General features: G+C 45.5%; 2 protein-coding genes across 6 annotated transcripts in view; one reads left to right on the top strand and one right to left on the bottom strand.

Annotated features, from left to right (window-relative positions):
- The window catches only part of WHAMM (WASP homolog associated with actin, golgi membranes and microtubules), a 71,047-nt gene that overhangs the window by 24,575 nt on the left and 30,848 nt on the right, over positions 1 to 15,624 (bottom strand). The window lies entirely within an intron of this gene.
- The window catches only part of FSD2 (fibronectin type III and SPRY domain containing 2), a 69,580-nt gene that overhangs the window by 29,148 nt on the left and 24,808 nt on the right, over positions 1 to 15,624 (top strand). For 2 of the 5 annotated variants that reach the window (XM_067029996.1, XM_067029994.1), the window contains one exon: positions 14,840 to 15,554. In XM_067029996.1, the coding sequence (XP_066886097.1) occupies positions 14,910 to 15,554 (645 nt within the window). In that variant the 5' untranslated portion in view covers positions 14,840 to 14,909. Of the gene's footprint in view, positions 1 to 1,660; positions 1,810 to 2,872; positions 3,059 to 12,325; positions 15,555 to 15,624 lie in introns of those variants that run through there. The other 3 variants (XM_067029998.1, XM_067029997.1, XM_067029999.1) reach the window with 3 other exon arrangements.

The raw sequence follows: 15,624 nt of genomic DNA, 5'->3' as shown, positions 1-15,624 counted from the left end.
TTCATGCCCTCCACTAGTGGAAGAAAATAAAAAGGGATCAGAGGGAAGAAAAGAGGGTGTTTGAGAGGGAGACTGGTGGAGCAATTTTTCTGGAGAGAGCTATTGTTGGACTGGGGGGGGAGAGTTGGAAGCCCCACCCTCTATCCCCAAGCCCAGTGTGGGGTCTTCAAAGGGACCCTTCAGGTAGCTTGCTGTATTTCCTGCAAGTGGGCCAATGGTGGTGGCCTGAGGAGAAAGGATTGGCTGCTTTGGTGGCAGAGCCAGGGGGAGTGGCTGCATTGGAATTGTCTGCACCCCAGAGTTTGCCAGAACCAAGGATGGAGCCTACATCCCAATATCCAGATGTGGGCCAGCAGGACAACAGAGCCAGCAAGGAGTCACCTAGATCCTGCCTGAGAGAACCAGCTGCATGGGTGAGGAGACCTCATTTGAGAAATCTTGGAGGTGGCCCATCAGGGCCTGGAGGAGGAGTGCAAGGGACCCCCTGGAATAGAGGGGTTCTCAGCCTGGTCGTGGGAACTCCAGGGGAAAGGGCTCATCATGGTAAACCCCAGAGATATACAAAAGCTCAGAGAGACAGAGAGTCTCTAAGCATCTGCCTGCCCCAGAGAGCCAGAAGCTAGCGCCCACCCTCTGTGGCATCAACTCAGATAGGAGCTGTCTTATCACCTTAGCGCCGCCTGCCCCGGGCAAACAAACCAGCATCTAAGGGAGGTGTGGGAACAAGAGGCCAACCTCATCCCCTCCTTTCCCAGGGCAGACTTCCAGCTACAGAGGCCTCAGCTGGGGAGGGGAAAAGATTTTGATGCTGGCTAAACTAAGTTTGACTTTTTAAAACATTTATTTATTTTCGGCTGCGTTGGGTCTTCGTTGCGGTGCGTGCACACTTTCTCTAGTTGCAGCGAGCGGGGGCTATTCTCTGTTGCGGTGCGTGGGCTTCTCTTGCAGAGCACGGGCTTCAGTAGTTGTGGTGCATGGGCCCAGTTGCTCCGCGGCATGTGGGATCTTCCTGGCCCAGGGCTGGAACCCGTGTCCCCTGCATTGGCAGGCGGATACTTAACCGCTGCACCACCAGGGAAGTCCTCTAAGTTTGACTTTTTAATTAACGTATTTGACTGTACATTCCCTTCCCTTACTGCCTTCAAGTGACCCCAGGACTCTGTGTTACCTAAGAGGGAGCAGAAAGTCATGGGTGTGCTCGATTTTTATCCAGAGAGGGGAATAAATGAGTAAATGTTCAAGGAATAGTGGGAGAAAAAAAATTAAGTTGCATTTGATTACCTTCAGAGTTGTGCTTATTCAAAAGACTCTGGGAAAAGCCCCTCAGGCCAGGTGGAAGGTGCACAGCCTGGGGACTCTCAGAAGTCCTCCTTCTCTGCGTGGCCTGCAGCCATCCTCCTGCCCTTGCTGTGACAGCCCCCAGCCCTCTATTCATGACCATACATCAGGCCCTCGGTGGAGCCACCAGACTCCAATCCCCACGGTAAATGAAGTAACTCAGGGCACAGCATGTAACCTCTCCTGGTGACACTTGAGCAGTCAGCTCAAGTGGGCAGCTCAAGTGGGCAGGTCTATATTTGGGCTTTCACTCATGAAAGGCCTGTTGCTATTTGCAGCCGGAGCCAGCTCGTGTTACCCTTGCCTTTGCTGCCCCACTTGTAGAACCCTGGGCTAAAACAGGCACGGGTAGCCCGCGGGGCACGCAGAGGTCACAGGGAGGGAAAGCCTGCTGAACGCGGATGCAGTTTTCTAGCAGTTATCCAGAGGCTCCGAGTTAAAAGAAGAATTTATGGATTCTTAAATTAACAGGCAAGTTTTTGGATAGGCATTCTTCGAATGCAAATTGTATATTAGAAGCTCAGTAACTTAGTACCAGAGTGTCAATGCAGTATCTTTCCTTTAGGTGGGAAGAGATATCATCTTAAATTATAGATGTGTGCATTGCAATAAACAGTGCAAACATTTCCTGTGCCTTCTTGGAGCAAGGATTCAAGAATGTGGTGTTGGTACGCGACGTGAAAGCGTCAGATGCACATAGAAAGAGGCTGGTGATTCTTGCAGTGTGTCTTTAGGGTATTTTTAGTGCAGGGGTCCATTTGTTAGAACAGTTTGGAACCCTAAATGTTGATACCATTTGGCTATGGTATTGGGTTGATAAATACCTTTTATTTTAATCTGCGTGTGCATGCTGACAAATGATAATTTTATGCTTTGATTCAAATACTGAAAAACAGCTTTGTAATCATTTTTAATTTGTTATGCATACCCCCTCCTCCTATAGAAAGTTTTCAGGTGTTGGCTGTGCTGATTTGAACCATATTGCAAAACTATACAGCTAACACTTTAAAGCAAGTTTCTTCAGCTGTGGCTCAGAAATTGCAAGGGGCTACATTTGTGGGCTTCTAAAATTGTAAGCAAAATTATGTTTGTGCCCTTATGGGCTCACTTTTGGGGAGAGAATTCACAGCTTTCAGTAGATTTTCAGGGATATCCATGACCCATAAAAGGTTAAAAAACTTTTTTTGGGGGGGGACTTTTCTAATTAAAGCACAGGAACACACCTCCCATATAAGACTTAGGCAAAAGTCTTTTTTTTTAAAACTGTGGATCAATTGCATAGAGTAGAAGCCACCCAGCTAATATATTTGTTATAGACTGTGATTTATTACTGTATTTCTTTAAGCCTTGGCTTTACATTTATAAAATGACAATTTATTAATATTCCTTTCTCCCCCAATTGTGAACATTTTGTTAAGACATGGAAAGAGTCTGGATGTTGAGGGGGAAAAGGGAGTGTCAACTGTGGGGTATGTTGCAATACTCCTCCTTTGCTACCCAGGTCCCAGACCAGTTTGTGTTGGTTTATTCACAGGGCAAATGCTGGCGTGGAAGAATTTGTTCTTATTAGCATCTGTGCTCAGTGGTTTCCAGTCTTCTTGCCTGTTTAACGCTTCAATTTAGTGTTTCACATTCCAGCAGCAGGCTGAAAGAGTTTCTCACGATGATTTATTGCTAGCACAGAATTCTGATTTTCTCCCTTTTGCAAGCACATGGAAATGTAAGTGTTATTTTTAGCTGGGCTGCTCCTCAGCCCATAGGTGGTATGGTTTCATGGGAAAATGGGTCCAGATGCAACTCTTTACCTGCCTGCGTTGAGTCCAGCACTCAGAACAGCGCTGGATACTGAGTAGCCCCAGATCAATCCTTGTTAAATGACATCAGCCACAGTAAGCCATTTTTCCTCACAAGGACTCAGTTTTGCCATCATAAAGTCAGGAAATTGAGTTATATGCTTTCCAAGGGACCCTCCATCCTTAGAATTCACATCTCTGTCCAGCTCCCTTGGAAGCTCTTGCTGTAAGAAGGGGTGATCTCATAGCCAGTGCTCGTGTCTGGATGTGAGGCTGCTCTGCTTTGGTGCCTTCTCCCATTTTCAGCTATCTTCAAGGGACAGAATGATCCCACGGTGGCCACAGGTGATTCTACACTGCTCTGGTTGCTGTGGGTTTTCCCTTTCTGACCCCAGCCCTCCCCCTCCATGAGTGAGCAGGTGGGGAGACATCTAACCTAGCCCAGGTGGGAGATGCTGAGGTCCTAGTAATAAAAACAATAATAGTAACAGTAACAACAATAACAGCAGCTAACATTTATTGAAGACTTACTTTGAGCCATGTGCTGTGCTGAGCACTGTACACACATGTTATTTATTCTGAATGCCAACACTATGAGGTAGAAACTATTAATAAACCCATTTCATGGACTCATGAAAGTAAGGCCTAGAGAGAGGATTTTTCCCAGGGTTACACTGCTAGGAAGTAGCAGAGACAATGCAAACACAGGGCTTTCTGAATCCAGAGCAAAGTGACCTCAAGGAGAGGTAGGGGGAGTTGGTGGAGGGATGTTACCTGGAGACTGAGGAGACAGAACCAGAATCAGAGTGAACTGGACATTAGTTCGATTTCAGGATGTCAAGGATGAGCTCCCGGTCTCTGATTTGGGTGCTGACGGGAGTGGGTTACTAATGGGTATTAGGAATGCAGTGGTCCTCATGAGGCTGTGGCAAGCACGGGCCATGGTTGGATGGGCAGGGAGCTCTCAGCAGGAAGAACAGCCTGAGCCAGGGCCTTGTGTGGGACTTACATGAAAGGATACTGAGAGACGTCAGAAGGAACAGCAATGTCCCCTGGAGAAGGCCAGGCCGTAGAGCTAGGATATGAGGGGTGGGGGATAACTTCCCTGATACCCAGCAGAGTTGGGACTTGCCAGCAGTGGAGCCCTCAGAATGCAGGACGTGTAGACTTTCCACATCCTCCTGGGCAAAGCAGCTGTGCTCAACACTAGGCAGGGACTCTCCTGAGGAGAGCCATGGGGTGCACAGCCAGTGGACCATAGAGACAAAACGGTTTCAAGGAGGATTCCTGCCTACAAGGTGACACTCAGGTGTGATACTGGAGCCACCGAGGGAAACTGTGTGATTTTGGCCCATGTGACCAGAGCCTGTGCTTTAAGAGGGAGGAGGTATCCTGGGGTCCCAGGACAGAGGGAAGTGGTATCTCTGAGAAGCTGTGCACCAGCCCAAGTGGGTTAATCACTTATTCACTCATCCAGGGCCTCCTTTCCACCAGGAATCATGTCTCGTTCATTGGGCCCCCAGCGCCCAGCAGTCCTGTTCTCTCTCTTTTTCTTTCTTTTTTTTTTTTTTTGGTGATATGCGGGCCTCTCACTGTTGTGGCCTCTCCCGTTGCGAAGCACAGGCTCCAGACGCGCAGGCTCAGCGGCCGTGGCTCACGGGCCCAGCCGCTCTGCGGCATGTGGGATCTTCCCGGACCGGGGCACGAACCCGTGTCCCCTGCATCGGCAGGCGGATTCTCAACCACTGTGCCACCAGGGAAGCCCTCTCTCTCTTTTTCAAAAAAAAAAAAAAAAGATTTATTTTATTATTTATTTAATTTATTTTGGGCTGCATCAGCTCTTAGGTGTGGCACACAGGATCTTTGTTGAGGCATGCAAGATCTTTTCTCTCTCTAGTTGTGGCCCGCGGGCTCCAGAGCATGTGGGCTCTGTAGTTTGCTGCACGCGGGCTCTCTAGTTGAGGTGTGCAAGCTCAGTAGTTGTGGAGTGTGGGCTTAGTTGCTCCGTGGCGTGTGGGATCTTAGCTCCCTGACCAGGGATCAAACCCGTATCCCCTGCATTGGAAGGTGGATTCTTTACCATTGGACCACCAGGGAAGTTCCAGTCCTGTTCTCTTGAATCCACCTGAATCCACACCCCTCCAGGCCCATGAACAGTCAGGGCCGGTATCAAGGATGATGCCCAGCGCCCCAGCCTCTGAACATGGTGGGGTCACCTGTGATCTCTGTGTGGGTGCAGACTCCCAGGTCACTCCGTCTTGCCCCACAGCATGCTGGGGCAGGACTTCTGAGATTCTGGCCTGACCAGGTGGGGCCTGTAACACCCCTGGAGCAGAGCGAGCAGCCAGGAGCCAGGAGTGAATACAGGAGAAGTGCTCCTAAGCTCCGAAGACCTGCTGCTGCTGCAGGCCTGTAAGAAGCCCCTGGAAGCGTGAACTTCTCATCCTCTCAGCTTCTATTTCCAGATCTAATTGCCCTCCACCTCATTCCCCTCCCCTGCCCCTATGATGCTGTACCAGAGCTCAAAGCAAATGTTCGTGGTGAGACACTACTTCTATGCAATGGGGTTCTTCTTCCCTCACCCCCAGCTTTATTGAGATATAGTTGACACATAACTTTAAGTAAGATTAAGGTGTACATGTGATGATGTGATGCACATATTTATTGTGAAATGATTACCACAATAAGGTTGGTTACAGCCTCCATCACCTCACATAATTACCTTTCTTTTATGTGTGTGGTGAGAACGTTTAAGATCTACTCTCTTAATAAACAAATGGGACCTGATGAAACTTAAAGGCTTTTGCACAGCAAAGGAAATCATAAACAAGATGAAAAGACACCCCTCAGAATGGGAGAAAATATTTGCAAATGAAGCAACTGACAAAGGATTAATCTCCAAAATTTACAACCAGCTCATGCAGCTCAATATCAAAAAAACAAACAACCCAATCCAAAAATGGGTAGAAGACCTAAACAGACATTTCTACAGAGAAGATATACAGATTGCCAACAAACACATGAAAGGATGCTCAACATTACTAATCATTAGAGAAATGCAAATCAAAACTACAATGAGGTATCACCTCACGCCAGTCAGAATGGCCATCATCAAAAAATCTACAATCAATAAATGCTGGAGAGGGTGTGGAGAAAAAGGAACCCTCTTGCACTGTTGGTGGGAATGTAAATTGATACAGCTACTATGGAGAACAGTATGGAGGTTCCTTAAAAAACTAAAAATAGAACTACCATACGACCCAGCAATCCCACTACTGGGCGTATACCCTGAGAAAACCATAATTCAAAAAGAGTCATGTACCACAATGTTCACTGCAGCTCTATTTACAATAGTCAGGACATGGAAGCAACCTAAGTGTCCATCGACAGATGAATGAATAAAGAAGATGTGGCATATATATACAATGGAATATTATTCAGCCATAAAAAGAAATGAAATTGAGTTATTTGTAGTGAGGTGGATGGACCTAGAGTCTGTCATACAGAGTGAAGTAAGTCAGAAAGAGAAAAACAAATACTGTACGCTAACACATATGTATGGAATCTAAAAAAGAAAAAAGGGTTCTGAAGAACCTAGGGGCAGGACAAGAATAAAGACACAGATGTAGAGAATGGACTTGAGGACACAGGGAGGGGGAAGGGTAAGCTGGGACGAAGTGAGAGAGTGGCATGGACATATACACCCTACCAAATGTAAAACAGATAGCTAGTGGGAAGCAGCTGCATAGCACAGGGAGATCAGCTCGGTGTTTTGTGACCACCTAGAGGGGTGGGATAGGGAGGGTGGGAGGGAGGGAGACGCAAGAGGGAGGATATATGGGGATATATGTATATGTATAGCTGATTCACTTTGTTATAAAGCAGAAACTAGGGCTTCCCTGGTGGTGCAGTGGTTGAGAATCCGCCTGCCGATGCAGGGGACGCGGGTTCATGCCCCGGTTCGGGAGGATCCCACATGCCGCGGAGTGGCTAGGGCCGTGAGCCACGGCCGCTGAGCCTGCGCGTCCAGAGCCTGTGCTCCGCAGCGGGAGAGGCCACAACAGTGAGAGGCCCGCGTACCGCAAAAAAAAAAAAAAAAAAAAAAAATCAGAAACTAATACACCATTGTAAAGCAATTATACTCCAATAAAGATGTTAAAAAATAAATAAAAGATCTACTCTCTTAGCAACTTTCGAGGATATAGTACAGTATTGTTAACTATAGTTACCATGCTGTATATTAGATCCCCAGAACTTATTCATCGTATAACTGGAAGTTTGTATCCTTTGGCCAATATCTCCCCATTCCCCCCACCCCCCAGACCCTGGCAACCACCAGTTTACTTTCTGTTTCTGTGAGTTCAGCTTTTTCAGTTTCCACACATAAGTGAGTTCATACGGTATTTGTCTTTCTCTGTCTGATTCATCTCACTTAGCATAATGCCCTCAAAGTTCATCTATGTTGTTGGAAATGGCAGGATTGCCTTCTTTTTACAGCTGAATGATATTCCATTGCGTGTGTGTGTGTGTGTGTGTGTGTGTGTATTTCTTTACACGTTCATCCATTGATGGACATATCTTGACTATTGTGACTAAAGCTGCAATGAACATAAGAGTACAGTTATCTCTTCAAGATAATGATTTCATTTCCTTCAGATATGTACCCAGAAGTGGGATTGCTGGATCATATGATAGTTCTATTTTTAATTTTTTGAGGAACCTCCATACTGTTTTCCATAGTGGCTGCACCAATGTACATTCAGACCAACAGTGAACAAGATTTCCCCTTTCCACATCCTTATCCACACTTATCTCTTGTCTTTTGTATAATAGCCATGCTAACAGGTGTGAGATGATAGCTCACTGTGGGTTTGATTTGCATTTCCCAAATGATTAGTGATGTTGAGCATCTTTCCATGCACCTGTTGTCTAACTCTCTTTAGAGTTAGACAATCAATCTCTTCTTTAGAAAAAAGAAGTCTATTCAGGTCCTCTGCCCATTTTTAAATCAGATTATTGGGGGTTTTTGCTATTGGGTTCTATGAGTTCCTTATATATTTTGGAAATTAATATCTTATCATATAGATAGTTTGCAAATAGGTTACCTTTTCATTTTATTGATTGTTTCTTTTGCTGTGCAAAAGCTTTTTAGTTTGGTGTAGTCCTACTTGTTTATTTTTGCTTTTGTTTCTTGTGCTTTTGGTGTTATATGGAGTTTTTCCCTATGTTTTCTTCTAGGACTTTTACGGTTTCAGTTCTTACATTTAAGTCTTTAATCCATTTTTGAGTTAATTTTGATGAGTCGCATACGATAGAGGTCCAAGATCATTCTTTTGCATGTGATTATCCAGTTTTCCCAGCACTATCTATTGAAGAGACTATCCTTTCCCACAATGGAGTAATTCTGATTAGTTACACAATCAGACACACAGGAGAGTAGAGGCAGTACTCAGAGCCTTTTCGGACAGTAGGCTCTGATTGACCAATAAAGGATGTGAGGGCCTAGGATGGATCATAATCGGGGAGAAGGCAAAGTGGTGCTTCCATAGTTGTACCGCCCCTTTGGTCTTGGGAACCATTTAAGGGAGACCTTGGCTAAAGTAAGGGCAATGTACATGCTACCCAGGAAGAATTAAGGATCCTTTGGGTCTGTTGTGTGTATTTGTGTGTGTGTGTGTGTGTGTGTGTGTGTGTGTAGAGGGGCTTCTTGGTCTAGCTCAGTACTAGTTTGGTTTTTTTGGATACAGACTCATAGTAAGGAGATGTGTCCTACTTCACTTGAAGCAACCCTAAAACAGGCTATGTTGGTGAGGACATTCCAGGACCACCCAGCGAGGGTCTAGTGGTGAGCAGGGTTCTTACTCAAAAGAACATCCAGGCTCTAGCCATCGTCATAAGTCCTGGATGCTGGAGGTAGGGGGCAAAGTACTAGTCCCAGAGCCTCTTGCTTTGTGATGCTGCCTCTGGGAGCAACCTTCATTCATCCCTTCCCTCTCCCAGGAAGTGGCCAGGTGTCCATGGACCTAGTGGTGGTCCAGGACACAGTGGAGCTAGTATCTTGTGTATCAATCCTGCATCATCATCGTACTTGGCCTCAGCAGACATGGCTGAAGCGATGTTTATCATTCTCTTCCATATGAAGAGTTTGGGGGCATTAGAGAATGGGACTGAAGTTTTTCTGAACCCCAAGTGTGATGTGCTCGTCTTGGAATTTCAAGAGTAAAGTTTCCTTATGGAGATCCAGACCCCAGAAACCATTTTCACGCAGGATGGGGTTAGGATAGCATCGTGTTTGTCCCCTAATAGCTGCTGGAAGTCTGCCTCTCTGTGTTGTGGTAATGGGGGAAATGGAAAAACAGCATCCTGTGGGAACTTCAGAGTGAAGGAGGGAAGAGATAAGATCCATGGGAGCTCAGCAGGGCCAGGTCTGTGTAGTCACTTGTCCACTGTCCCTGCCATGGTCAGAGAAAGCCATTCAGTTCTTGCGTTTTTGTCTTGCCATTGGCAAGAGCCAGGATGAGCCCACTGAGGGATGTGTGAGGGGCTTCCAAGGAGGGTCATGGCGATGATTAAACTGGGGGAGTGATATTTGGTGCAGAGCCCCGGAAGAAGAGATATGACCGGGGACTCCTCCAAGTTAAAGGCTGTGCAGGTCTCCACCACTGGGATCCAGAACCTCCTATTCTTGGGTTAAGCCTTCCTAAAATGGAGCCAGGTGTGGGACCGGTCAGTCCTCTGCTCTCCTCATCACCACCCTTAGCCTTTCCTTGTGGCTCACAGGACATGGGCATGGGTAGAAAAGCTGAGTCTCTGCAGACAGAGGCTGAGAAACAAGCATGAAACTGAAGGTCTATAGCAGGAATATCCAAGGAGGGGACTGGGACCCAGAGAATCAGTTCAGGACCTCACAGACACTAAAGGCCAGTGTGCAGAGAGGCTGAAGAAAGTGGGCTCTCTGGACGTCTACCAAGGCAACGGGGCCTCCGGACATCTTCTAGAGTGGTCTATAGAGATGGTCACAGGTGTATGGCTTGAGAGGGTGGATATCACACCGCACATCAAAGTAGAAGGAAGAGAACGTGACAGGCAACAACATCTGGGGGTGTCGAGTTTGAGGTGACAGGGGCTGTTCAGGAAGGCAGCTGCAGGACTTCCCTGGCAGTCCAGTGGTTCAGACTCCACGCTTCCAATACAGGGGGTGCAGGCTCGATCCCAGGTTGGGGACTAAGATCCCACATGCTGCACGCCGCCCCCCCCCTCCAAAAAATGAAGGCAGCTGCTCCTCTAGAGCTCTGCCTCCACCTGGGGAGAGATGAGGGCCAGAGACAAGGGTTTGGAGCCATTTTCAGAGAAGGGGACGTGGAAGCTGTGAGCATGGCTGAGATCACCCGGAGGAGGTGGAGAGTGAAGGAGGAACTAGAGATGGAAGCCTGGGGAATGTCAGTGTGTGAGGAGCAGCTGAGGGAGAGAGTCAGCAAAGATTCCAGCAGGCAGTGGCCTGGGAGGAGATCACAGCTGAGCCAGGGGAGAAGGGAGGGCAAATAGGATTGAATGACACAGAGCAGTCAAGAGAGCTCAGGGCAAGTGTCCATGGATTTCACAGTTAGGCTGTCAGAAAATGTTATATTGAAAAGGCAGTCAGGACTATCATGGCGGTACAGTAGTTAAGACTCCACACTTTCCATGCAGGGGGCACAGGTTTGATCCCTGGTTGGGGAAATAAGATACATGCTGCATGGCACAGCCTAAATAAATAAATAAATAAAACCCAGAACTTAGAAATAAATAAATAAATAAAAGGCAATCAAAAGTGGAAATAGTGGAAAGAAAAATGAATGCCATGTCTTTATTATATAGCTTTAGAATGGTTATTGAAAGGACAGTCTGTCAGTGAAGGTCACAAAGTCCCTCACTGCAGAAAGATAAGCAAAGTCATTAGGGGCAGTCATTGAACCTGACTTCTGTGCACAACTGCAGAGCAAGTAGTTAGACAAACAGCTGACTGCTGGCTTTGACCCCAGAAATGGAAATTAAGACAAGCTGTTTGGATCATAAAAGTTATGGCTAGGGAGAAAAAGTGCTGAACTGTAGCTTTAAAAATGTCTTTGCTGGGCTTCCCTGGTGGCGCAGTGGTTAAGAATCCGCCTGCCAATGCAGGGGACACAGGTTCAATCCCTGGTCCAGGAAGATCCCACATGACGCGAAGCAACTAAGCCCATGGGCCACAACTACTAGAGCCCACGCAACTAGATCCCATGCTCCACAACAAGAGAAGCCACCGCAATGAGAAGCCCGCGCACCGCAACGAAGAGTAGCCCCTGCTCGCCGCAACTAGAGAAAGCCCATGCGCAGCAACGAGGACCCAACGCAGCCAAATATAACTAAATAAAAAAAATTATTTAAAAAAAATTAAAAAAGAAGGGCTATTGTGAAAAGATAACCTGCAGGAAGCCTTGACTGCTGGCTTATTTCCAGGCAGAGCAGCTCTGGGAAAGATTAAATATTATGCTGGACATCTGGAAACTGATACTCTTAAAACTATCCATGTCCGTGTAACCCTTGGAAAGTTTTTATGTACAGATGCCATAGTCTGAAGATCAACAGTTTAACTGCTACCCTTTGGAGAAGCCCAAATGTGGGAAAAAAAAAAAAAAGGAGGGAGAGAATGGTATCAAGAGGGAAAAAAGGTTATTTTAGGCTGGGACAGTGTATTGGTTGTCTATTGCTGCATAACAATTTATTCCAAAATTTAGTAGCTTAAAATAATAAACATTTATTGTCTTGCATGGTTTCTGAGGGTCAAGAATCTGAGAGCAGCTCATCTGGATGATTCTGCCTGAGGGTCTCTCATGAGGCCTGGTGACCACTTTCTGTTGGTCCTCCTTATGCCTGCATAATGCTTCCAAGTCTCTTTGCTAACCTGCTCACCAACCTGGCTCACCTGTGCCTTCATGATATAATAATAATTTTAAAAAAGATAGTAAGTGTTGACAGGGATGTGGAGAAGTCAGAGCCTTCATACAATGCTGGTAGGAATGTAAAGTGGTACAGCCACTTTGGAAGACAGTTTGGCAATTCTTCAGAACGTTAAACAGAGTTACCATTTGAGCCAACAATCCCACTCCTAGGTATATACCCAAGGGAGATGAAAACATATATGAATACAAACACTTGTACACAAATATTTTAGCAGCATTATTTATAATAGCCAAAAGGTGAAATCAACCTAAATGAAATGGGAAACAGTGCAAATCACCTGATGAATAAACAAAATATGATATATCCATACAATAGAATATTATTCAGCCCTAAGAAGAAATGAAGTACTGACATATGCTACAATCTGGATGAACCTTGAAAACATGATGATTAGAAAGAAGCTGGTCACAAAAGACCACATATCATACAATTCCATTTATATGAAATGTCCAAATAGGAAAATCAGTAGAGACAGAAAATAGATTCGTGGTTGCTTAGGGCTAGTGGAAATGAGGGAGTGTGGGTGGTGATAACTAACGGATGCAGAGTTTCTTTTTGAGGTAATGAAAATGGTCTAAAATTGACTGTGGTAATCATTGCTCATTTTTGTGACTATACTAAAAAACCATTGACTTATACACTTTAAACGTGAGTTGTATGTTATGTGAGTTATGTATCAGTTGAACTATTACCAAAAACTAATATAACATAATGGCAGTTCTGTGCCGAGAAGCAAGCAAGGACTTTATAGTCCAACAGATCATCAAGGTCCTCCAAGAAGCAGGCACTAGATGACATTAGATATGCAATAATTTGATTAGGGGAAACTCTTGTATGAGATAAAAAGGGGAGGAAGATGGGAAAGGCTGAGAGAGCTGTCAGACCATGATGCAAGTCTGACCCCGAGTGAAGGAGAGAAGGAAGGAGGGTTTTGAGGAATCATCCTAATCTGCCATGTCCTCTAGGAAAGGTTTGGCAAGACTGTCAAGGAGTCCTCCAGCCAAGATTTGCCTCCAGAGTAGTTTTGTGTCAATCAGAAATGGATCTGCCTTAGTGTCTCTGCTACACTTTGTCATTGGATGGAAGACGCCCACGGGAAGCATGTCCTCCGTGCAAATGTGACGATGGCTTTCAGAGTGTAGCCAAAGCCCCTGGTCAGCTGGATATCTATGGCCTCTATAGTTGGATATCTGCAAGGCACAGTCTTATGGCCACCACACACACTAAGGTTCAAATCCCAGGTCAAAAACTAACTAGCCATTGACCTTGCATAAGACACCCTCTTGGAGCCACTGTTTCCTGATCTGTAAAATGGGGATAACGGTAGTGCCTACCATATAGAAGAATATATATAAACTGTCTAGAACAGGGACTTCCCTGGTGGTCCAGGGGTTAAATGCATGGGGTGCAGGTGTGAACCCTGGTCTGGGAACTAAGATCCCACATGCTGCGTGGCCAAAAAAAGCTAAAAAATAAAATAAAGTAAAATAAACTGCCTATCATATCACAGAAAAAGCATACAGTAAGTGCTCAATATGTAGTAGCTACTACTAATATTGTATTTACTGCTACTATTATTTCTTTCTAGATTTTGTGTACCTCCATTAAAATAGTGGACCTGATAGTCTATACATAATGCGTACTGTTTATTTTACTTAGTATCATATAGTAAGTCTTTTTCCAAGCTATCATTTGCTCTCCCTAATATTTTAAAGGCTACATTATATTCTACAGGGTGTACGTATCCTACTTTACTTAATCATTCTCCTAATCATTAGGGCTTTACAATTTTTCTTGGCTATTATAAAAAAAGGTTTTGGTGGACATTTTTATATAGAAATAATTTTTTCTGCTGTATTTGAGATTTTTTCCTTAGGGTCCTGGAAGAGGACTGTTAGGTTAAGGAGTGTGAACATTTTTTTTTTTTTGCGGTACACGGGCCTCTCACTGTTGTGGCCTCTGCCGTTGCAGAGCACAGGCTCCGGACGCGCAGGCTCAGCGGCCATGGCTCACGGGCCCAGCCGCTCCACGGCATGTGGGATCTTCCCAGACCGGGGCACGAACCCGTGTAGCCTGCATCGGCAGGCAGACTCTCAACCACTGCGCCACCAGGGGAGCCCGAGTTTGAACATTTTTAAGGCTCTTGATCCATGCTGTCACACTTGTTTTCCAGAAAGGTGGAGCCATGCCTATTCTAACCAACAACATGTAAGAGTACTCACTTCACTGGACCCTTACCCAGCCTTGGGTATCAAAAGGCAAAATGGCATTGACTTATTTGTTCTCTGTTACTCATAAGGATGAACTATTTTCCAAATGTTTTTGTACAGGTAATATTATATGCAAAAGAAATTATTTTGTAAATTCTCATTGCTCAGTAACCTACTGAGATTTTTCTTTTCAATTAATTCATGTAATTTGTTTAATAATAATTGCCTGAAACACTTATTATTTTGCCTTTTGAGATTTTTAGGTTTTTTTAATATATAGAGGTCGTTTGTTAGTCAAATCAATTTATGTTTGTTTTTTTTTTTTTCATAATTTCTCATGTCACTTTTAAGCTTAGGAAGTCCATCCTCCTGTAGAAAGCAAATCTTTCTTTACGGATTGTTTAAAGTTAAACTACAACTGAGCTGCTCAGATTTTTTTTTTAATTGTGAATAAGTTGAGCCCAATCTAATGACCATCTACTGCAATGACCTTCTCATAAATGGAGTTTTGTGTTCTAGGATCCAGGGTATCCACTAAGAACGGTCCAGGAAGAATCCTGCTTGTGCAGAAGTGCTGCCCAGAGCTACAATGGAGGGGGAGGCGGGGGAGGCACCAGGGCTGGGCAGGCCCGCTGCTTCCAAGGACTTCCACTTTCATCACATGGATCTGTATGACTCTGAAGACAGACTGCAGATCTTCCCAGAAGAAGACACTAAGATGAGAAGAGAAGTAGTTCAAGCTGAAATGACCAATGAGCCAAGAGAGTCCATGAAAGGGAAGGCTCAGAGAGACCTTGGAGAGGAAGTGGATGAACTTGTCCATCTATATGGACTTGAAGATGATCACGAATTAAGGGATGAGTTTACTGACGAAAGCATGCCCAGAATAGAGGTTTCAGAATATCCTCCTTATATGATGACAGGGAGAGAGCCACTGAGGGAGCAGAGAGACTGGAGACTTAGTGGCGAGGCTGCTAAGGCTGAGGACCTGGGCTTCGGGGCATGGGGCTCGGCAGGCCAGTGCCAGGACTTGCGGGAAGCCTATAGGTACACCCACGGCCATGCCAGTGAGGAGTATGAGTGCTACGTTATCCCAGAGGAGGAGGACGAGGAAGAAGCTGCCGATGTCTTCTGTGTCACTTGCAAAACTCCAATAAGAGCCTCAGAGAAGGTTTTTGATGAACACAAGGAGCATGAGGTGACCCCGCTCAGTAAAGCACTGGAAAGTGCCAAGGTAAATCGATTGCCTTAGTTCTCCTTTCTCTTGATATTGCATTTGAATCTCAAGTATGTAGGCAGGGAAT

The sequence above is a fragment of the Kogia breviceps genome, chromosome 3, assembly GCF_026419965.1.
Source record: "Kogia breviceps isolate mKogBre1 chromosome 3, mKogBre1 haplotype 1, whole genome shotgun sequence".
NCBI lineage: Eukaryota > Metazoa > Chordata > Mammalia > Artiodactyla > Physeteridae > Kogia > Kogia breviceps.
Note: the sequence above shows the minus strand (reverse complement) of the source record. Positions and strands in the feature narration are given on the sequence as shown.